General features: G+C 35.2%; 3 protein-coding genes and 1 pseudogene across 8 annotated transcripts in view; 2 read left to right on the forward strand and 2 right to left on the reverse strand.

Moving 5' to 3' along the window:
• Nucleotides 1-2,363: 2,363 nt before the first annotated feature.
• On the forward strand, nucleotides 2,364-9,879 carry LOC106881339 (uncharacterized). Of its 2 annotated transcripts, none has more exons than XM_014931695.3 (2): nucleotides 2,364-2,503; nucleotides 4,272-9,879. In XM_014931695.3, exon 2 carries the CDS (start codon nucleotides 4,798-4,800, stop codon nucleotides 5,998-6,000), a length of 1,203 nt encoding a protein of 400 aa, XP_014787181.2. In that variant the 5' UTR covers nucleotides 2,364-2,503; nucleotides 4,272-4,797; the 3' UTR covers nucleotides 6,001-9,879. The 2 variants fall into 2 exon arrangements, with proteins under 2 accessions (XP_014787181.2, XP_052825328.1); XM_052969368.2 differs by lacking the exon at nucleotides 2,364-2,503 and adding an exon at nucleotides 2,511-3,043.
• LOC149134622 (uncharacterized) overlaps nucleotides 2,402-22,008 on the forward strand; it is a 51,125-nt gene continuing 31,518 nt past the window's right edge. The window contains exon 1 of the mRNA XM_089355849.1: nucleotides 2,402-2,503. The gene's annotated coding sequence lies outside the window, so the exon portion shown is untranslated. The remainder of the gene's footprint in view (nucleotides 2,504-22,008) is intronic.
• Nucleotides 13,517-14,492, reverse strand: LOC149134623 (uncharacterized; annotated as a pseudogene).
• LOC106881333 (uncharacterized) overlaps nucleotides 16,548-22,008 on the reverse strand; it is a 19,693-nt gene continuing 14,232 nt past the window's right edge. For 3 of the 5 annotated variants that reach the window (XM_052969375.2, XM_052969372.2, XM_052969371.2), the window contains one exon: nucleotides 16,548-19,790. In XM_052969375.2, coding sequence (XP_052825335.1) covers nucleotides 18,084-19,247 — 1,164 coding nt within the window. In that variant the 5' untranslated portion in view covers nucleotides 19,248-19,790 and the 3' untranslated portion in view covers nucleotides 16,548-18,083. Of the gene's footprint in view, nucleotides 19,791-21,831 lie in introns of all 5 variants that reach the window. The other 2 variants (XM_052969373.2, XM_052969370.2) reach the window with 1 other exon arrangement.

Here is a 22,008-nt window from a genome sequence, read left to right on the forward strand (position 1 = left end):
TGTGAAAATGTGGGGATGGGAATTGGTCAGTGGTGGTGGGAAAAGCATGGGGCGGTAGGGTATAAGGGATGGGTAGGACTGAGTGGGGGTGGGGTGCGCTTATGAGGGAGGGTTGCTCGTTTACAACAATCACATAATATCAAGACAAGAATTCATACACATACATGATGAGCGTTCTCTTTCCAACTATTTAGTCCAATCATCAGGTTTTTGTTGACCCAAAGCAACAGTAGAAGACACCCAAGGTGCCTTGCAGGGAACTGAAACTAAGACCATGTTTTCCCAGATTTTGGTATTCATACTCATTGCCTTCATGTCACGTTTGTACTCATCCTTGAAACGGAGGTGTGGTCGTTAGCGAGCACGTCTGCCAGAGGCTAGCTCCCCATACATTATATCTTTTGGTAACCTCCTGTCAGGCATCCAGTGCACATGTCCCAGCCAGCAGAGATGGCGTTACCGAAGTAGTGTGAAAGTAGTTAATAGCTGGGAATGGGTAAGTATTTCATTGTTGGTGATGTGGTCATTCCACTTGACCCTAAGAATACTCCGAAAGTTGTGCAGATGAAAGGCATTCAGGTGGTGTTCTTGTCTGGCATAAAGGCACCAGGTCTCACCACTGTATAGCAAGGTGCTGAAGACACATACATTATAAAATGTGAATTTGGTGGATCTCGTCAGCTTGCCATTTAACCACACTTTTTGAGCTAGTTTGGCGAAGGTCAAAGCTCAAGGCTGCTAACCCAATTCTCCTGTTCAGCTCCTGGTCGAGTGTGAGGCCATCTGTAATTGTTGAGCCAAGGTACATAAACTCACAGACCACATCAAGTGAGTGGTTGTCAATGGTAATGATGGGGGTATCCAAGACACCTTGGCCCATTACCTTGGTCTTCTGTTGGCTGATTGTTAAGCTGAAGGCACAGCACGCCTGGTTGCGATTGCTTATTTATATATATTTATATAGGGTGTCCCAAAATTAAGGCAACCAACTTTTTCAATTTTGCCAAGGTAAAATATTGTTATATTTTGGGTCTAAGCAATGGTAAAGGAAACACAATTATGACACTGCCACATTTATTCGATATGACCACCTCTGTTTCGAACCACAGCCTTAAGTCTAGGTGTGAATACTTCACATGCGACATGCAGCTGTTCTTGTGGAGCTAAAGCCCATTTATGGTGTAGTTTTACTTTCAGAGCATTGAGCAAAGCACGAGGAGTTCTATATTTAAGAGATGAGGAATTATGTACATTATTTACATTTGACGGATATTTGTCCTCATCTTGTTTGTTGTTAACACAACGTTTCGGCTGATATACCCTCCAGCCTTCATCAGGTGTCTTGGAGAATCCAGGTTCTAAATTTCCCCAAGACACCTGATGAAGGCTGGAGGGTATATCAGCTAAAGACATACACCAAAATACCCATGTTCACAAATACACACGCCCATAAGACAGACATCCCGTAGATAACCACCCCAACACATACCTGCTCATACGAATTCTATTCTCACATAAACAAACCAACACACTATACATTACACACCGTATGCACTACACTTTACGCATCACATTACACATTTCACACCACACGGTAGTATATAAAAAAAAACCCACACAACTTTATCCTTTACACGCACCAACAGCAAGCATAACCAAGGGATATAACTCATGTTGGACTCCTCTGGAACTTTTTTCAGCCTACCACCTTTACACAGCAGACGCCGACCGGTCGTGTTCATTTCCACCTCCAGCAGTGGAGAGCGGTCGCTATTTCCTATTACATGTCGGCTATCTCTGATGAGCGCATATTACTGGTTTGTTGCCTAACACTGCATTATATAATTTCACTTGAAATCGATTGGTAAGACCAGCCGTGATGGATAATTAACACTATAAAATTCAGACACTATATATATATATATATATATATGCAGAGGAGTGGCTACGTAATAAGAAGTTGCTTCCCAACTACACGGTTGCGGGATCAGTCCCACTTGGACAAGTGTCTTCTACTATAGCCTTGGGCTGACCAAAGCCTTTTGAGTGGATTTGGTAAAGAAGCTCGTCGTGAATCAACCTCAGCACACAAAGACACACACACATGTGTCTGTGCTTGTCTCCCATCACCGCTTGACAACCGGTGTTGGTGTGTTTCTGTCCTCGTATATTAGCGGATCGACATAGTGTTCGATAAAATAAGTACCAGGCTTAAAAAAAAAAGTACTGGGTCTGATTCATTCAACTAAGAATTCTCCAATATGGTGCCCTAACATGACCGCCGTCAAAGATTGGTACAAATAAAATGATATGTGGAGAGATGGGGGTGGGGTGCAGACAGCTGTATTAATTTACTCTTTACGTCACTTCCTTTTCTTTTCTTTTCTTCCGGTAGCGAAGGTAACAAAGAAATTAGTCGTGGTTCGCCATTATTGATTAATCTATCTCGGAAATTCTTGACGATAACTTATAGAACCTGGCTATTTCGTTGAACAGCTCAGTGGTAAGTGGACTGGTTTCATCCTCACTTGGCAAAACTTCTCTGTGTATGAGTACATTCGATAACTTTTGTTTTCACCCTATATTGATATATAAGTATTAAAAATATCGACCTATGCAGTCAATATTTTTTCGAAAATAAAGCTACAGTTTAGTCTGCAGGTGTTTAGTTCCAGGTCAGAATTGGTCTGGCAGACCTATTCTAAAAGTTGTTCCGGCTGTGATCACCCCTACCAAATTTTCATGTAGAACGTGCTGTCTCTAGTTTGACAGCCGAATGTAGGTGATAATGACACATAAACATAGTGATTGGATATTTGCGAAGATTATGATTATTATCAGTAAACAGTATGTTCTGAAATTATGTATTTCATCAAAGATTTATTCTTCTTCGATTTGCTATAAATGACGATGATCGTGCGTTGGCTAAAAGTATTAAATCATTTGTTTACAATTATTGACACCAGTGTTACCCGTCACATCATGGGAGTATGCTTTTGCCACCTTTTTGTAGTAGTATCGAGAGATGGCATACATACATACAGTAACTATAACTTCATTTTTATGAAATTTCTTGATGCATATACAAAATGATGAAATGAATTCTAATTTTCAGAAGAAAATTATTTAAACATCAGGCTGTTCAGAAAGTGAAAAAAAAGAAAAAAAAAAAAGTTGAAAGCGAAAAACAAAATTCTGTTTTGATTTTATATTATGAAGTTCTCTCTCACCTTGCATATATATTCCCTCTCATCCATTGTCTTTTATTCTTTCAGTATTTGTAGTGCTCATTTATATATTGCTTGCTATGTTAACTGTCTTTTACTATCACTTCCTCTCTATATAAACAGTGTAAACGAACCAACATTCATGGCATAACTACAGATTTCTGTCCACCCCCACCCGCGGACTTTAGATGATCATAACTTTCAGAAAAATGGATATTTTTGTTTATGAAATTTTCTACGAATATGTGTTATATCATGTATATTCCGAATATACAACTTGTTTTGGGGGTGGGGTTGGAATTTCGGAAATTCACCGGAGTCCACTTCAATTCGTCTTAACTTTCGGGAAAATGGATATTTTTAAATGAAATTCTCTACAAATATACCTCGGACTATGTAGATTCCGAGGACATAGGAATTTTGGGGGAAAACAATTAGAGGTTATTTTTGAGAACCGTTCCCCAGTCGGAGGTGTTTCGGAACAAGTCGTCCATGTTTGTTTCATTTTGTTTTCTACGTTTGTGCATCCGTAGATTTCAACATACACACACACACACTTGTAATTAAAAAAGTTAAAACGGGGAATTATTTCATTCACTATCATGTGTATTATAGAGATTATGTAACAAATTACACTTGTGCGTGTATATTCTTTATTTTTGCTTCTGGTGTCTTCTGCCTTTCTATTAGAAACGTTTACCTGGGAATTTACTTAAAGTGAAAAAAAAAATCGTATGCCACAGATAAGTCGTCTTAGTAACATATTTCTGTGTATCAGACATTTAACTGTTATTTTTAGCTTAACGAGTTTTCTGGTGAGGGCTTCATTTGCCTTCATTGCCTGTTTAATCTGGCATGGTACACACTCTGACATTGTTGTATTTTACAAATGCAGAGTTCCCACAAAGTTGTGTGAAGTCATGTTAATAAGAAATTAGAAATTAAAGTTGAAATATTCAGGTAAATGTTTATATTTATAGTTTGTTAATATAGAAATGTAACAAAGTTTGTATTGTTTCTAACACTGTTTCTTTATTATTTCAGCTGACATTGGCATAAAATGATTCTCTCCTTCATATAAATCACCAATGTTTGTCATACTTTTTAAAGATGTTATACAGAACTGATAAAACTTTGTTTGTATAAATCTATGGTGGAATTACCGTGAAATAATTCCTTTGACCTGATATTATTAATAATATTTCTCTACTTTCTGGAATAAATACAAGATAATTTTGCATTCTAATTAAACTTGGACAAATTTACCACAGAGACATAACTGGCTTCTCTTGACAGAAATTTCATGTATATCTAGGTAACTGGATCTATTTTAGTGTTACCATACGCATTGATTTCTTACTACAAGACAGACTTCTGTAATAAAACAGTCTTGGAATACTTGCACAGAAATGATTTCTTATGATAAATCACCATGTAAGTAACCATTAGTTGCATCTTCAGACATCATCAAAGATCAGAGTTGATGGAAATAAAGTTCAAGAAATGTTTGTTGAAATATAAAGCCTAACACAAGAAAAGTATTTGTATATTGTGGTAAGAGAAGAAAATTATGGAAAATGAATTATGTGACAACCAGGATGAATATAAAATACAGTCAAGGACTGATTTTCCTGATAAGACACTGAAACAAATAGAAAAGTCATCAAAACACTGTGATGTTTCTAAGCTATTATCTGAAAAAGGTACCTTAACTAAACATAAACCTATTCATGCTGGAGGGAAACCATATCACTGTGATATCTGTGGTAAATCATTTTCTCAGAAGGGTTCCTTAACTACACACAACCGTATTCATACAGGAGAGAAGCCATATGACTGTGATATCTGTAGTAAATCATTCTCTACAAAAGTTCACCTAGCTACTCACATACGCATTCATACAGGAGTGAAACCATATCACTGTGATACCTGTGATAAATCATTCTCTCAAAGCAGTTATTTAACTACTCATAAACGTATTCATACAGGAGAGAAGCCATATCACTGTGATATCTGTGGAAAATCATTTTCTCGCAATGGCAAATTATCTACTCACAAACGTATTCATACAGGAGAGAAGCCATATGACTGTAATATCTGTGGTAAAACATTTTCTAGAAGTGATTATTTAACTACTCATAAACATATTCATACAGGAAAGAAGCCTTATGACTGCGATGGCTGTGATAAATCATTCTTTCGATATAGTGAATTGACTACTCACAAACGTATTCATACAGGAGAGAAGCCATATCACTGTGATATCTGTGGTAAATCATTCTCTCGAAGTGATCACTTAACTACTCACAAACATATTCATACAAGAGAGAGGCCATATCATTGTGATATCTGTGGTAAATCATTCTCTGTAGATAGTCACTTAACTACTCACAAACGCATTCATGCAGGGGAGAAGCCATATCAATGTGACATCTGTGGTAAATCTTTCTCTCAAACAAATATCTTAACAACTCACAAACGTATTCATACAGGAGAGAAGCCATATCTCTGTGATGTATGTGGCAAATCATTCTCTGTACCATGTAGTTTAACTAAACACAAACGTATCCATACAGGAGAGAGACCATATCACTGCAGTATCTGTGGTAAATCATTCTCCATAGATAGTCACTTGACAACTCACAAACGCATTCATACTGGAGAGAAACCATATCACTGTGATATCTGTGGTAAATCATTCTCTCGAAGTAGCTATTTGAATACTCACAAGCGTGTTCATACAGAAAAGAAGCCAGATGACTCTGATATATAAAGTAAATAATTCTCTTTTAATGGTGACAACCATTTGGAAACACATTCACATATTTGTTGCTGGGTTTAGCATCACAATTTGGCTGTTGTGTTATTTTAGTGAAGACTACTGTGTTTGCATTCAGAACAGGTGTTATTTTCATTTGAGTGAACTATGAAAAGTCTGTCCTATAAGAGAGAAGCTATATCCCTGTTGAAAATACTTCTCTCTAAAATGTTGAGTTAATGAGATACAAGCATTCATACAAGAAAAAAAGCTGTCACTCTCACCTGCATTAAATCATTCTCATAAAATTATATAGCCATATTTTCATATTACAACAAATATGTCTATATTGGTGATGTTAAAACTTATCAGTGTGATATTTCTAATAAATACTTGCTTTCAAAATGCTCATCTACATATATATATATATATATACATTTTAGAAATGCCTAGAAAGGAGAAAAGATACTCTTGGTTTATTTGAAATTGAGAGTAAATAATATGGAAATGTATTTACTGATTAACATTACAGTATGTTTTAAGTAAAATACACAAGCCTTAATAAAATGCACTTCATCATAGGATAATATGTATTAGAACTTATATTCTAGTTCTTTTTATACAGTCAGGTCTTACTACCTATTCTGATAAAATAAATTTAAAGTATATGCCTTTAAGAAACTGATTTTGTTTGGAAAATCCATGTAATTTATCATTTCTCTGATGCTTAAGCAAATGTTAATTTGCATGTATCAAGGTCTATGATACAGCAGATCATCACTCTGAATTGACTTCTGACACCTCATCTGTAACGCCCTGCACCCTGAGATCTGACTGCATCACTCTATTGTTTATATGTGATTGTTTTAAATAAAGAAACTAAATCTCTTTATGAAGATGTAAATATTTCTATCTGAAAAATGTATGATGAAGATAAATTTTAGATTAAATTCTTTTTAATCTCCTAACTTATGAACGCAATAACTGCATTACTCTGCTGTTACTTAACAATACTGTTGCATATACTATTGATAGTATACATCATTCTATGCACACACATTCATGCAGGAGAGAAGCTATACACTTGTGGTATCTTGTTTTCTAAGCTGTAAATTAAACAAACATCAACACATTCAGGAAGAGAAGCAATATCTCTGAAATATCTATTGTGTATCATATCCTGAAACTGGTAACTTCATGAGACAGGAGAGGAGCTGTATTTCTATAACATCTTTGGACATATTCACAACTATGTTCATATTGAAGTAAAGTATATGTAACAGGATTCAGCACATATTATATGTAAACCACTACTGCATTGGTAATTTCTAAAAATACTGTCCACACATGTGCATTATCTTCCTAAACACCTTACCCCCAATAATTCACTGAATCTAGGAATAGACCTGAAAAGCATCTTTCAACGAAGTCATGACATCCTTGTCACTTTGACAACACACCAACTTGTTTACTAGACTTATCAATAAAACATGTTATACCATATAGTTTGTAGTCGCGAATAACAAATCCCTCAGTTGTTACACTTGTTAGGTTTTGCAATCTTTGGTGCCATTATATTGTATTTCCACATATATAACATTAATAAACTATCACAAATACTAGGATTCTTGTTTAGAATCAGGAGATTAACAACCTCAATTGTTAAATCTATACAAAGCTCAAATAAGACAAACCATGGAGCAGTGTGTATATCTATGGGATGGCACTGATGATATTAATACATTTGCATCCTTGAGCAAATTCAAAAGAAAGTAATTTAACTGATTCAATCACAAAGAAGCTTCAACCACTATCTCATGGAAACAATTTGTTCTCTCTCTGTTGTTACTGCAGTGGTATCTCCTCTGAAATATCTGAACATGTTCCCTCTTACAATTACCTCTCTGCCCATGTTTTTCCCAATGAATCTTCAAACTGAAAATCAAAATATCAACCCTACCGATCTCACCGGTCTGGAAGGACTTACGAAGATCAGTAACTGACAAAAGCATCAACAAATAGATAACTTACCACTGGTGAAGCACTCTTAAAATATTTATTTTCTCTCTTAACATCAGAAACATATTCTCACAACTTGATGATAGCATCACTGCACAGTTATATAAATAAATGTGTATACCTGTTTTCACTTCACTCTGCACCAGTTCTGATTGTTGATTGAAAATATTGAGTAAAACAATTATTGAAAAAATATTTCTTGGCTAAAAGCTATTGAAATAGATTAACCTCAGGAGTGTCATAAGATGTATTATCTATATTTATCTGAATGATAAAAAAACATTTTAAAACTAGAAAACTTCAGTTACACAAATATTATTTATATTTTTTTAACAAATCAAAGGATATAAACAGAAAAATGTTAAACTTATCAGCTGACAGCCATCCTCTTATAGGGAATGTACAACTGAAGTACATAAAACAATACAAAAGACATTAAACCCAGGAGGACTAATATCAGCTGATACAACCCTCCATACAATCTGCCTGTGACTAGAAATGTAACAAGCAACTTATTGTCATTGGTCAGCTAATGATTTTGCAGCAACAGAAGTACCACAATACCCCTGATAAAAGTGTGAAGATATACAGCTATATAGATAATATACACTTCAAAATCTCACACAATAACAAAATGCTCAGAAATCTGAATATAATCACAAAACTTCACTCAATGGAAAATATCTGTTGAAGGTTATACATAAAACTAGTAAAAACAAGATAATATTAAGACAGCATATATACAGCTAACAGAAAACACTTGAAATATACTTGGCACATTTCTTCAAATCTACAAACAACTTTATATTGCTGTTAAAAGTTGGAGGAATTAACAATATATCAACAACAATGTTGAAAACACTAGATCATATATCAATGCCGGTAAGAGGTGCAACTGGTGAACCATTAAAAAATTCAATATAGTTATAACAAGAGTTATTTAGAGCATGTCCATTCTTAAAAAAACTTACAATAATGATGAGCTAACTTCCCTAAATATGCTGGATAATACTGGGAGGCAGTAGGAGATGCACTATATGCTGTGTGTTTTTACAATCATCATCATTGTTTAATGTCCATGTTCCATGCTGGCATGGGTTGGATAGTTTGACAGGATTCAGGGTGTCAAAGTACTGGATTGTGTTCCAGTGTTTGCTTTGGTATGGTTTCTATGGTTGGGTGTCCTTCCTAACATTGACTTCACAATGTGCATTAGATACTTTTTGTTTTTTTATCATGTTACCAACACTTGTGAGGTTACGTACAGCTTGCAAGACTACAAACCCCCAAGCTTTATGCTCCGTGATGAGAAGTTAAAATGTGAGAGAAGAGGTCAGAGCAGAATCTACAATCATTGTGGATGTAGTTATCTCTTATTCAATTATAAGAGGTAACTATATAAGTAGGCATGAAGAAAAACATTATCAAAGCACATGATCTGATATGGCTAATGAAAATAATGTGATAACTCTGTTTAACTTCCAGCAGATGCTCCACCTTACTGGAGTCTTTCCAATAGTAAGGTTATTGCAAATTCCAGACAAATCTGAGTTCAACAGAAAAACAGATATAGCCTGTGAAACTGCAATGAACTGATAAATGTTATTGTATCTGGTGGTTGCAGGAGGGTTATCATACCAATGAATGTATGTAAATATATATTCATGTGAATCTTTATGTGTGTATGTTTAATGTTTAGGTTGTAACTGGTAAAAGGTTTGGGTTAGGCAGTATGTGGCAAGTTGAGAAAAAGTTGCATAGTCGATACATCGGAAAAAATTGATGCAACAAATAGTTCATACTTATCAGAGATTTTATTCACTGAGAATTTCACCATCATTTAAAGCTCTTTCTAACAATAAAAACAAAGGAAAACATCAAAGCCTACGGGCTGTCAGTATATTTTTAATCCTCGTCATTTGAAAATCTGATTATATAACAAACATATTACAAACAGCTGATGGTCATTAGACTATAGAAGGGAAGTAACTCTCTCTTTCTCAGATTATTTCGTAAGTGCAAATTACAGTTGTCTGAAGTGTGTCAAAATAATTAAATACGTGTAATATGATTTTGGTGGGTAAATTAGATAGTTAATCAAGTTAACAGAAAATTTCTTGTAGTGACTTCACAACAATGCACAATGTTTGAACATAATTTACTGTGTTGTGTTAGTATGAAAAGATGTTCATGTATTTCAATTAATATATATATGTAACGGTTAATTTTTAATATTTGTAGCGATGCCTGTTATGGTGCAACGTCGAGATCGCCAGTTTGTAACGATAATAATTTGTTGTTATAATTGCATGTTATAAGATGCGAAAGATGAACAATGCATGAAGTTTTAAGGAAATATTTATTTACCGTTACATTACAAGACCTTGCCTCGACGGGCAGGTTATAATATCTGAAAGCATGCGGTAGAATGCTTCTTTGCATAGTTTGGTGTATACGAATTGTTAGTAGTAAGCCACAAATAGCGATAGAATATGTAAAAGAACAGAATTAGAGCCAGCGTGAGTTGTAGGGTATGGGACGTTGTCTCACAGTTGCTGACAGTAAACTTCATTTCTTCCTCTGGCCAAGGTTGTAGCTGGTCAGCTAGACTTCGTTGTCACCATGTGACTGGACTCGTTGAGTTGTTACCGACTGGTGACTAAACTGGTTGAGTCGGCACTGACTGGTGACTAAACTAACTTTTTGCTTGGGGTTTCCTTGCTTTTATAACGATCCAGAAGGATAGATATATCATTGAGAACAATAGATTTAGTTGGTGGTCTTGTTATCTCTATTCTAGCTTTTGGTGAAGTAGAAGAGGTTAGAAAGGATCAAGTAGTGAAGACATTATTTCGGCCTAGCTAAAGGCATCTGGAAAATGTAAAACTGCTGTCAGAGAAAAACCATTGTTCCAACGTGGGAAAAGTTCTGTTGTAGTGTTAATTTAAATTTGGCTATGGTGGATTGAATCCACCTCATGCATACAAGATCCACCACACACACATATATATATATGTGTGTGTGTGTGGAGGCGCAATGGCCCAGTGGTTAGGGCAGCGGACTGGCAGTCATAGGATCGCGGTTTCGATTTCCAGACCAGGCTTTGTGAGTGTTTATTGAGCGAAAACACCTAAAGCTCCACGAGGCTCCGGCGGGGGATGGTGGCGAACCCTGCTGTACTCTTTCACCACAACTTTCTCTCTCTCTCACTCTTACTTCCTGTTTCTGTTGTGCCTGTAATTCAAAGGGTCAGCCTTGTCACGCTGAATATCGCTGAGAACTACGTTAAGGGTACACGTGTCTGTGGAGCGCTCAACCACTTGCACGTTAATTTCACGAGCAGGCTGTTCCATTGATTGGATCAACTGAAACCCGCGACGGAGTGCCAACAACATATGAGCAGTATGGTGAAAATAGCATAATATGGCATGTAAGGAAAATGTCTATTCAAGGTGTAACACTTGGGGTGGTTTTGACATATTAAATCTTCAGATGCTGTCATGTCTTCAATATCCTCGACTGTATAGGCAGCCATTAAACAGCTATATACACTGAATTTGACGAGAGTTGGGAATGTCATACCGGCTCTGACGTCTATGGTACTCTGCGAAATTGGCGCTTAAATTGACTGTATTTATAGGCCTTGCTCCTGGAAAGTTCCAGAAGAGCTACCAAACTGTCACGTGAACAACAGCCATTCATTGGATAAAATCTGTTGCACACATGAGCAAAATATGATTGAATTGTGATTTGAAATTCGTATCTGGCAAAACGCGATCAAATCCAAAGCTACATACCTACCAATCAACAATAGCTAGACGGTCAAGTTCAGTAGATCAAGCTGAAGATGGCGTCTACATCAGGTACCATCTAGACAGCAATCTTTTCAACCTCTGGTACCTACTGGCCCACACTAAGACTCAAGAGCAAGTGATCCAGGACCTCTTCTTTAGAGATGATGCTGCACTTGTCGCACACATAGAAAGAGCCCTCCAGCGCATCACATCCTGCTTTACAGAAGCCGCCCAGCTCTTTGGGCTGGAAGTAAGCTTGAAAAAGACTGAAGTCTTATACCAACCAGGAAGAGTACAGGATGCCCCACATCACCATTGCTGAAACAGAACTGAAGTCGATACAGCAGTTCACTTATCTTGGACATAACATTTTATCAGATGCAAGTATTCTTTTTTTTTTTTTCTATTCTTTAGGCACGAGGCACAAAATTTGGCAGACTGCACAAGCATGTGTGGAATAAGCATTTGTAAAAGGTTGATAGTTGCAATAGAGACATTAGTCTCTCTCTATCACCTTTCAACAAAACTATATATTAAGAAACAGTAGAACAATTAACAACATAATAAAATAAGTTTTATTTTTGGTGATGCTTGGTTTTACAAATCCTGTGTCATTCAGCCTAGTAGTCGCTGGTTAACTTGTAATCAGCATTGGAAGGTTAAAAGCTTCGTTGAGGAATCTCAGAGGATCAAGTTGTTAAATCGAAGGCATCATGCTAAAGAGGCTTAGAAAGCGAAAGAAGCGCTTTAAGTGCTGGTTTTACTACGCATGTGCACTCGAGGGGCTTCCGGGAAGGCAAGTCCCTTGCGCATGCGTAGATTGTACTTCCTTAATGGCGGCCATAATTTCGCGCCACTACACATTTTAAGATCAGCACAAAAGTTAGTCTACAGGGCCATCATCCTCACAACACTCCTATATGACTCTGAGTCCTGGGTCCCCTACTGGTCATCTCAGGCTCCTTGAACGTTTTCACCAACACTGCCTTCATACCATCCACAACATCTACTGGAGTGACTACATTACCAACACTGAGGTCCTCAAGTGAGCAAAGGTCACCAGCCTGGAAGCCATTTTATTTGAGACATGACTACATTGGGCAGGACACGTTGACAGGATGAAAGACCACCACCTACCCAAGATCATCATGTACAGTGAGCTCACCACTGGCCACAACAGAGAGGGGGGCACCAAAGAAGCATTTCAAGGACTGCCTGAAGCAGTCCCTTAGCATTTGTGACACTGATTATCGTGAATGGTCCACTCTAACAGCTGACCATGCTGCTTGGTGCCATACCATTAGCGATGCTGTTTCCTCGTTTGAGATCTCTCGCAGTGCATCTCTTGAAGACAACCGTCAGAGGTGAAAAGATAATGCAGCTGCATCATCGGATCCTGGACAATCATACCTCTGTCGTTATTGCAATTAGATATGTTGATCCCACATTGGTCTTTTCAGCCATGAACGAGCATGCAGATGTGGACAACAGCCTTCCTAATTTTCGTCAGTGAAGCCAAGCCAAGAAAATTCCTTTCTGCTATAAGAACAAAGCCTGAAATCTGGAGGAGGGAGTAGTCGATTACATTGACCCAGTACTAAACTGGTACTTAATTTATCGACCCTGAAAGGATGAACGGCAAAGTTGACCTCGGTGGAATTTGAACTCAGAACATAGCAATGGGCAAAATACCACTAAGCATTTCATCCAGCATGCTAGCGATTCTGCCAGATCACGGCCTTCAATAATAATAATAATAATGAAATTATTGTGTATAGTTGCCAGTACATAGGATTATGTACAAATGTTAGGAAATGAACAGTGTATGAGTCATGGTGTACATGTGTATGGAGGTGGGGGGAATATCAGGTGTAGTGTTGGTGAATTTCAGGAAGCATGGAGGTTTTAAAGGATACAATGTCTTGGCAACTAACAACTGATGCAGGTAGTTTGTTCCATGCTTCAGTAACTCTGAGTGTGAAAAAATGTTTCTGAAAGTCATGGGAGCTCTGCTGTTTTCTAATTTTGTAGCTATACCCACGTGTGTTAGACACATGGAATTCAAAAAGGTGCTCAAGGTTGTTGTTGGCACAATGGTTAATAATTTTGTGGATGTTTACCAAGTCAGTTGCCAGACATCAGAGCTTCAATGTATCCATGCCCAGAGAAGCAAGGCGTTCATAGTACGATAAATGCATATCTCTGAAAAGTTTCCAGGAGGTTGATGTTCTGAGCAAGATAGGGGATCCAGACTGGTGATGCAAATTTCAAGTGTGGCTGCACTATAGCCATATACACCCTTAAATAGATAGCTAGAGAGTGGCTGACAAAGGTCTTGCTGAGTGATGCCAAGACACCCTTGTCCTTCTTGACAATTTTAGAAATGTGCTTTGTTCAGTGCAAATTACTGCTGACAGTAGTGCCCAGGTCACGTTCACAAGAAGACTTCTTGATATTAGTGTTGTGGAGGGATTGCGTGAATGCTGGGTTTTTTCTCCCAAAATGCATGGTGGTACACTTGTCCACAGCTAGCTTAAGTTGCCAGTCTGTGATCCATTGTTGCATTGTGTCCAGATCTGATTGCAGGAAAGATCTATCGTGTTCAGTATCTGTCCTTGTATGTATGTATACGAGCCCAAATCTACATTCTGAAAGATATTTGTAGAAAATTTCATTAAAAACATCTCCATTTTTCTAAAATAAAGGAAATAAAGCCAACATGTGTGAATTTTCCAAAACTCCTCTTCCCATCCTCAGAAAATTTTTTCACAAATTCCAATATAATCGATATCTACACCATCTCAAGCACATTTGTAGAAAACTTCCTTAAAATCATATCCATTTTTCAGGAAGTTATGAAGAAACAAAGTTGGTAGGGCATATTTGTATAGTAGGTATGCCACTCTTTTTCACAAAGATTACACACTATGTCAAGAATGCCAAAGGTGCTTTCAAGGTAGACTGCAAGCAAATAACACCATCATTGCTCACAACCAGTGAACATAAGTGTTAATAAGAGAAAATACCAACTCATACAAACACAAACATATACATACTTGTATGTCTGTATTTATTTATTTACTATATCCATTCACAAGGCTTTGTTTAGCCTGGGGCTACAGAAGACACTTGTTCAACGTACCATATAATGGGACAAAATCTAAACCCATTTCAATAATAGAGAAGTTCCTCAAAATCCTGACAAAGTCTATTCTCATAGAATTGTCCATGAACCAAACGTGCCCTAGTTATAGAATGAATGACTACATTATCAAAAACTTACAAAAGTAGCACAGAAAATGTATTACACCCAATTACAGGCTAACATTATACTACAAAAATATCAGAATTAATAACCTCATTGCCATCTCAAAGCCACACACTTGTAATGCAAATATAGAAGTTGTAAACCTGTTATATATCCTAGATAATTTTGGTTTGACACACTGTTCTAGATTTTATTGGTAATTTCTACACAGATGTCGTTTTTCATACCAACAGAAAATCATAGCCTTTTGATAGTAGTCCATAAAATTATGAAACTTTGAAAATCAAAATTTTAGCAGTTCAGATTTTTCTTGACATTCCATCCAGTAGATATTATTTGTATATGTTCCTATATCAGCCAATTCAAACCATCTTGAAGTTAGAGTTAAGGAATAGGGTTTAGTGTTTGTCAGGCATCATAAACTTTCACTGCAGACATTAATATATTGTTTCATTAAATATTTTTTCATCTTTAATCAGATTTATCCACTCTTGACATCCCAGACTAGCTGACAATCTCAATTGCCATGTAATTTGTATGTTTTCACTACAATCAATTGAAACCATCTTGATTAGGGATACAATTTGCACTGCATCACAAAATTTCATAGTAAATTTTAATTTATTTTCTTTTATTAAATATTTGCATCCTTAACGATTTTTATCATTACTCAAAAAATAAATTATGATTTTCATCACCTCATGTCTTGAAAATAAAAAAAATTTTTAAAGTTGTTTTCCATAACATCACCAGTGTGCAGAGAATCACTGGATCCATTTGGCTAAAATAATTTTAAAAAAATTATGTCCTTAAAGGTTCAAAATTTTAATTATTTATTTCTTTAAAAAAAACCAGAAAAGTGAAAACAAATGATAAAGGAATGAAGTTATATTTATTGTATGATAACAGTTGTCAGAACTGTTCCCAATGATGTATATATAAATAATTTTTGTTGCTTATGGTTGTAGTCTGTATTGTTCTCATTTGAAAGTGTAGTCATCGAAAGTAGAGCAATTCTTAAATTGGTTGAAATGAGAAAACTTATGTAAATAGTAAGAGATAATGAATTAATGAAGAATATATACCTTACAATAAAATTTCATGTAATTGATATTGTAATCCCTCCATATGTTTTTCTTTGTGTTAGCAGCATTTGTGAGGTTGCTAACTTTTCATCAGGGATAGGAAAAGGAAAATGCTCCTATTACTAAATGGGTGAGTGGGGTATTTGAAAAGGGCAGATGACTTTGTGCAGAATATTGAAAGGTTGAAGTAAGATAGAAAGACACGCACTGGTGTCTTGCTACACAAATATATATAACCTGTGTATCATATTTACAAAAAATGTGTACATAAATTGTGTTTTATATATATATATATATATATATATATATATATATATATATATATATATATATATATATAAACAACAGCCACTTACAATTCATAAAAATTGTTCCAATAAGAAAGTGAAAGATACATTTTAAATTTAAACAAAATATACTGTTTATTATAAAATTGAAAAAATTTCAATATACAATTACAATTGTATATTTACAATTGTAAAACATCACAATTGGAAATTTTACAGTTAATTACAGGATAAATGCTATCATCATTTACTACAACCGAATGGATATAAACAATAAGAAGATAACAAAAAATTGTAATCATTACTTATAACCTACTAATTAGACTATTTTGACGTTATCAACAAATATCTGGAAATATCGATCAATTACTCTTTTAAATATTTTACAGGTGTTCACATAGTGTTTAATAATGTTACTATAGTGATAATAGACATTTGCTAATGCCTAATAATGTTACTATGATGCTATATAAATACATTTGTTAGTGGTTAATAATTATTACACTGATAACAAACATTTGTTTGTTTGATAATGTTACTATGGTGATAACCGACATTTAATGTTAAAGAAAATAGCTAATATCTTAGCTAAGTCAGTACAGGATAATGTTAGCTTGGATGTAATTCATGTTCATGTGTGGATGTAGAGTCAGAGATGCCATGTTTCTATAAGGACAACTGGAAAAGGTTTTAAGAATAAACCACTTAATCAATCTGGAGAATACTTCTAACAGGATCTCACCTTATGTAGTCTTGTGTGTGTACTAAGACTAGGTACAGATGTAGTCTTGTGAGAGACATTTCATACCAAATATGTACTAAAGTAATTGAAAGAAACAAAGGTTTTGTGAAAGCTTGACTAAGGACTGAAACATCAGATGCTCTGTATGTACATGAGTAGTTAAAAGTAGCAGGAGCTATAAAACAACTGGAAAATAACAACTTGCAGCAAATTAAGCATATATAGGCCTCCACCTAGAATTTGTCTAATTCCACTTCTGTTCATTATAGTTCTGTGTTACAGAATTATAATGAATTTAAACTATTGTAACACAGAGTTCAAAATTATTGATAATCTGGTTGTAGAAGCAGAATTTGCCAAACAAGCCATGGAATATTTTTTTAAACTTGGGAGAATGATCAGGAGTATAGAAACCTAAAACGTGGCAAAGTTAAAAAATCTACAGAGTACAATATGTGTAGTATTAACCCCAAAAGTTTATGAAGGTTTCTGGCAGATTGACTGAGGATTGGGGCATACTACATTAATTAAAAGTAGTAGCATCAGCCATTGAATATTCAAATGGCCAGAAACTCAGTACAAATAAATGATGCAAAATACCTCAGAAAAGCTGCAAGCATTGAAGATTAAAATACAAATGATGTTGATGATAACTGTATTCTAGAAAAAAATCCACATATATATATATATATATATATATATATATAAATTTATCATAAAATATATTGTTGATTGTAGAAAACATTTTGCCAAAGTATCTATGGAATTTTCACCTATAAATAATTATTAAATAAAGTTCCACTACAGGTACCACAATGGTATGGTCTTTCATTTGTCTGGGCTAAGTTTGTGTTAAAATAAAGAACCACCTTAAGAGAATGTTTTACTACAAATATCAGAGTTTTATGGGCTTTCTCCTGTATGAACACGTATGTGAGAAGACAAATGACCTCTTTTAGAAAATGTTTTACCACAAATGTCACAGTGGTATGGGCTTTCTTCTAAATGAATATGTTTGTGGGAACACAGCTCAACATTTGTAGAAAATGATTCACTACAGATATCACAGTGATATGGTTTCTCTCCTGCATGAATATGTTTGTGAAAAGACAAATCATCACTTCTAGAAAATGTTTCATCACCAGTATCATACTGGTATGTTTTCTCTCCAGTGTGGATACGTTTGTGGGAAGATAAATTACTATTCTGAGAAAAATTTTTACCACAGATGTCACAATGATATGGTTTCCCTCCCGTGTGAACGAGTCTGTGGCAAGACAAATCACCATTTCTAGAAAATGTTTTACCACAGATATCACATTTAAATGGTCTTTCTCCAGAGTGAATATGTTTGTGGCGAGTCAATGAACTGTTTCTAGTGAATCTCTCATCGCAGATATCACAGTGATATGGTTTTTCTCCTGTATGAGTAAGTTTGTGAGAAGACAAATGACTACTAACAGAAAATGTTCTACCACAGATATCACAGCGATATGGTCTTTCTCCTGTATGAATACGTATATGACAAGACAAATGACCCCTTGTAGAAAATGTTTTATCACAGATATCACAGCGGAATGGGCTTTCTCCTGTGTGAATTCGTTTGTGGGTAAATAAGCTACGATTATCAAAGAATGCTTTACCACAGTCACTACATTGGAAAGGTTTTTCTCCTGTATGAATACGTTTGTGAGTAGATAAATTACCTTTCTGAGAGAAGTTTTTACCACATGTGTCACAGTGGTATGGTTTTTCTCCAGTATGAATACGCTTGTGGGCAGATAAACTGCCACTTGTAGAAAAGTTTTCATCACAGATATCACAGTGGTGTAGTTTTTTCCCTGTATGAATACGTTTATGGCAAGATAACAAATTTCTTGTAGAAAATATTTTATCACAAATTTTACATTGGTACAGTTTTTTGACAGAGTGGATTAATTTATGCTGAATTAAATTCTTTCTTGTTGTGAATAATTCCTCACAGATATCACAAGGATGTGATTCCTCTTCTGTATTTTCCTGTGTCTGAGTTGATGAATCAATATTTTCAGACTTTTTCTCATCCATAACTTTCTCTTTTAATCTATATGATGTGTTGATGTTTTGGCTGTTAAGAGAGAACTTCAAGTCAATTTATTGTAAAAGAATCTTATAATAACTAACTAGTAACTTAAGGGTTATCAAATTGGATCATTAAACTAACAAGATATTTCTAGATATACCACTCCTAACACATGAGAGTTTCAATATCATAGTGATTAATCCCTGTTAAATCAAAATTTCTGAACATAATTTTCCAGTTCACGTCAGCATGGAAGATGGATGTTAAAAGATGATAATTTTTCATTATAGTACAGGTTCCTGTCTGAGGATTGTGGCTATGCTGCAGCACTACCTATGCTAGTGAGGCCGTTACAACAGCCTTCTTCTAAATATGGCTTACGTAGTTTCGCCACTAATCTCAATCCAAAGGAAATATTTTACATTCATTCAACAAAGAGTTGTAGAAATAGGCTGACATTAGCTTGACGAAGTTCTTTTTAGTCTTCAAAAGTTGATAAACATGTTGATCTCCAGTGAAATATTAGTATCTCAACGTCATCAGATAACCTGAAATAAGAAGACAACATGAGATATAAGGGACAATGAAGTGTAAATATAAATATTATTGGAGAGAAGATATTTGACCACAGGCAACAAAGTTAGATTAGCAAGCAACAGCCAGAACACATTTACAGAAGAGGAAAAGAACAAGATGTGGTGGACTCAATGATAAGGACTATGAGTCCAGATCTTAGAATGAAGACCTTCAAATATGACCAGTCTACAGAACATTACCAAACCATTATATAAATATTATATCTTCTGATCAAAACAAACATACATATCTACAATATAATAATAACAAAACAGATTACTTCATTTGGTGCAAACTTTTGGTTGTCAGTCTCTTTGGATATATCTCGATCAATTCTAAAAGACAAAACGTATAATGGTGTGGCTGTGTGGTAAAAAGTTGGCTTTCCGACTACATGATTCTGGCTTCAGTCCCACTAGGTCACACTTTGGGTAGGTGTCTTCTACTATAGCCCTGGGCCAACCAAAGTCTTGTTAATAGATTTGATAGATAGAAACTGAAAGGAGCCTATAATATATATATATGTATATATATATATATATATATATATAAGCAACTATATGAAAGCATTATTGCTGTTTTTAACAGCAATAATGGGGCGGTTAGCAAGACTTCTACCTGTGTGCATGTGTAGATGGGGGTGGTGGAGGTATATGTGCGTTTTTTCACGCCTATGCACGTGTGTATGTATATGTGCGTGCATGTGTGTGCGTATGTGTGTGTGGGTGTGTATATATATATATATATATATATATATACACACACACACACACAAATTATTTTTACTTCTGACTGGAATAGCATTCACTGCTTGACCATTCTTATAATATACACGTTGGCTTTCGTGAGTGGATTTAATATCAACTTTCCTTGGATGTATACGTGTAAATACTTGTGTTTCGACATGTGAACCAGCTTTGGATGGTATGTACAATTATTTGGACTTAAACTTCCCCCCATGTACAGTGATGACAAAGGAAGAAGGCCTATTTTGTGCGTCAATCCATACATTGGACCCAATTTACAATTAACATGAGGTCTTTTTAATTCTCACTCGCTAGCGCATTTTCAGTCGTGTATATTTAGCTGGAGGTTTTGGTAGTTTTTTCAAGTTGTCAGCACATGAGGCATGCTGGAGACAGGTCGTTTTCACCCTTGCTCCCTTGATTTAATTATATACACATATATATCATTATTAATTTAATGCATTCACTGTCTATAAAGTTTTATATATATATCCAAGAAAGTTAGGGGTTGTGAATCCAACCCACTAAGGGATAATATCTATCCAATATACTGCTGGAAGAATACCCAATTATTATTACACTAGTGTTTTTTTTTTTGGCACGGCAATTACATTACCAAGTGCAATAAATGGATGCGGGTAAAAAGTTATTTCACCATTAATTTATATAGCAATAAGAAAATGGAGGGAATTAATAGGTGGTATTCATCAACTTGCAGAAATTGCATTATGTCAATTTACTTGTTTATTTGTTTGTTTTGTCCTTTTAGTAAACAAATAAACAAGTAAATTGACATAATACAATGTCTGCAAGTTGATGAATACCACCTATTAATCCCCTCCATTTTCTTATTGTTATATATATATATATATATATATATATATATATACATTTGTGTGTATGTATATATATATATATATATATATATATACACACACACACACATATACATAAATATATATATACACACACACACATACATATACAGGGTGTCTCAATAATATGCATACACACTTTTAATACCTATAAAGGCAATAATTATTAGTATACATAGGTTTTTTTTTAAATATTATGATCTACAAACGTAACTGAAACGCATTTAAACACCCGAAAATAATTTATATTCAACAATTTATACAAAGCAGAATCCATTTTAATACAATTTGTTTCAGATTTTGCGATCATCTGTTTTCAAATTGATATCCAATTTGATCCAGACATTTTTGTCAACGGGAAGTAATAGAATTAATAACAGCTAGTTAGTTACTTGAATGCATTCATTTTCATTGCCATCTCTCAGTTCAGCAATTGTCGTAGGTCTTGTAGCATACAGTTTATCTTTTAAGTATCCCCTTACGAAAAAATCTAAAGGGGTAAGGTCTGGTGAATGAGGAAGGTATTTTACAAAAGCTCTTCTTCCAATCCACCAGGGTGGCAAAATCTC

Source organism: Octopus bimaculoides, chromosome 7, assembly GCF_046866305.1.
Source record: "Octopus bimaculoides isolate indiv1 chromosome 7, ASM4686630v1, whole genome shotgun sequence".
NCBI lineage: Eukaryota > Metazoa > Mollusca > Cephalopoda > Octopoda > Octopodidae > Octopus > Octopus bimaculoides.

Excerpts from the sequence above, each read along its gene's own strand:
- LOC106881339 (XM_014931695.3), top strand. The coding sequence starts at position 4,798 with ATGGAAAATGAATTATGTGACAACCAGGATGAATATAAAATACAGTCA.